The sequence below is a fragment of the Bison bison genome, unplaced genomic scaffold (assembly GCF_000754665.1).
Source record: "Bison bison bison isolate TAMUID 2011002044 unplaced genomic scaffold, Bison_UMD1.0 scf7180017864537, whole genome shotgun sequence".
Lineage (NCBI taxonomy): Eukaryota > Metazoa > Chordata > Mammalia > Artiodactyla > Bovidae > Bison > Bison bison.
Window position 1 is genome coordinate 7,405,998 of NW_011495085.1, and position 1,714 is coordinate 7,407,711.

The window sequence follows — 1,714 nt, forward strand, 5'->3', positions numbered from 1 at the left end:
GTCACCAGGGGATCTTCCCAACCCAGGGATTGAACCAAGGTTTCCCAAGTTGCCGGCGGATTCTTTACCAGCTAAGCCACAAGCGAAGCCCTAAAATAGCATATCCTAAATTAAAACTTAAGGTTAAGTGGTAGTGGGCTTTGTTGTTGTTGTAAAATGATAAGCATTAACAAAATACTGACCTAAACTTTTTTAAATCACAGGTTTCTAGCCAATCTGGTTATGACGTATTTCATTATTATATGAACGTGAATGCAAATATACCATAGGTCTAATCATGTCCCTCCAAAAAAGAAGTACAGTAAACTCTCCCATACCTGGCATGGTTGCGGAATCTGGTTTTCTAGTCAATTGAACTGCTTTTTAAACTAAGAATTCCCACAAATATCATCCATTGAGTACCAATTTTCAAAAGAATTAAGATATAATAAAATGCACTTAAACCTAATGCTACACAAGATATAATTTATTTTTCACTGATGATTATGGACAGGCACTTCAGGATCTAGCAGTAATTTTTTTAATGTCCTTTTAACACAGATTTTTATTTCAGATTAAACCAGAGTCACTATGCATGCACAACAATCCCGAGAAAACAAGCTAAAAATTGTGAATTCTATTTCCTTATGCTAGTTTTTAAAAGGATTCCAGTGTCTTAAACATTAACATTGTTTTCCAATACGTAAATGAGATACTCCGAAGAGACAAAATTAGGAAAAAAAATACATTCAGATGATCTGAATAAGATAAGGCAGCAAATAGTTAAACATTTTCTTTACTATTTTTACATTTTCTAGTGTAAAGCTAGATACCTTTAAAGTCCATGACACGAAAATGAATGTCGTCCATTTTGGAATCTCCGGCTCAGGCCTACGAAATAAAATATTTTAATATTCTGTCCTTTATTCTCTAGCTTAGCAATAAATTTCTTTTCAAATTTTTCCTGTCAGTTCTGTTCCAAAAGAAAAAATGCTGAGGAGATTTTTAAACCCAGAAAAAGCAGTTACCGAACGCCAGGATCAAGCTCCTCCGACGTGAACTCGGCTTCGAGAAAATTTTCATCTGCCCCGCAACACAAAAACCGCCCCCTGGGCCCGGGTTACCCTGTGATTGGTCTGTCTTCTTGCTGCCTCCTCTAATTGGTTCAAAATCTCCCTTGCCGCTCATACGTTCAAAACATCCAATCACTGACCGTCTTTTTTCCCGCTCTCTGCAGACCCAACTAGCGACCGTCTTTTTTCCCGCTCTCTGCAGACCCAACTAGCGCGCCTCAGCTCCCTTCCCCCAACGGTAACTAACCATGAAGCTCCGCGCCCCCAACGGTCACTAACCATGAAGCTCCCCGCCCCCAACGGTCACTAACCATGAAGCTCCGCGCCCCCAACGGTCACTAACCATGAAGCTCCCCGCCCCCAACGGTCACTAACCATGAAGCTTCAACCGAATTTTAAGTCCGTCACATCCAAACTACAATAAATATCTCCCACTTTTGGTGGCCCCACACCACTGTCCATACTTCATCCATGTCCCCAAACCCTGCCTTTTGCCCACCTTCCTTCACCCAAGAGTCAGTTCCATAGTTCAAATCACTGCCTCAGAACCACTTTAAAAAGTATTTGCCTATGGCCGATTCATGTTAATGTCTGGCAGAGGCCATCACAATACTGTAAAGTAATTATCCTCTGATTAAAATAAATAAATATATATATATTTT

At 40.1% G+C, this 1,714-nt stretch overlaps 1 protein-coding gene across 1 annotated transcript in view; it reads right to left on the reverse strand.

The window, feature by feature from the left end:
* Positions 1-864, reverse strand: part of TEX11 (testis expressed 11) — a 191,742-nt gene extending 190,878 nt beyond the window's left edge. Inside the window, exon 1 of the mRNA XM_010832132.1 lies at positions 813-864. Coding sequence (XP_010830434.1) covers positions 813-849 — 37 coding nt within the window. The 5' untranslated portion in view covers positions 850-864. The remainder of the gene's footprint in view (positions 1-812) is intronic.
* Positions 865-1,714: the final 850 nt, after the last annotated feature.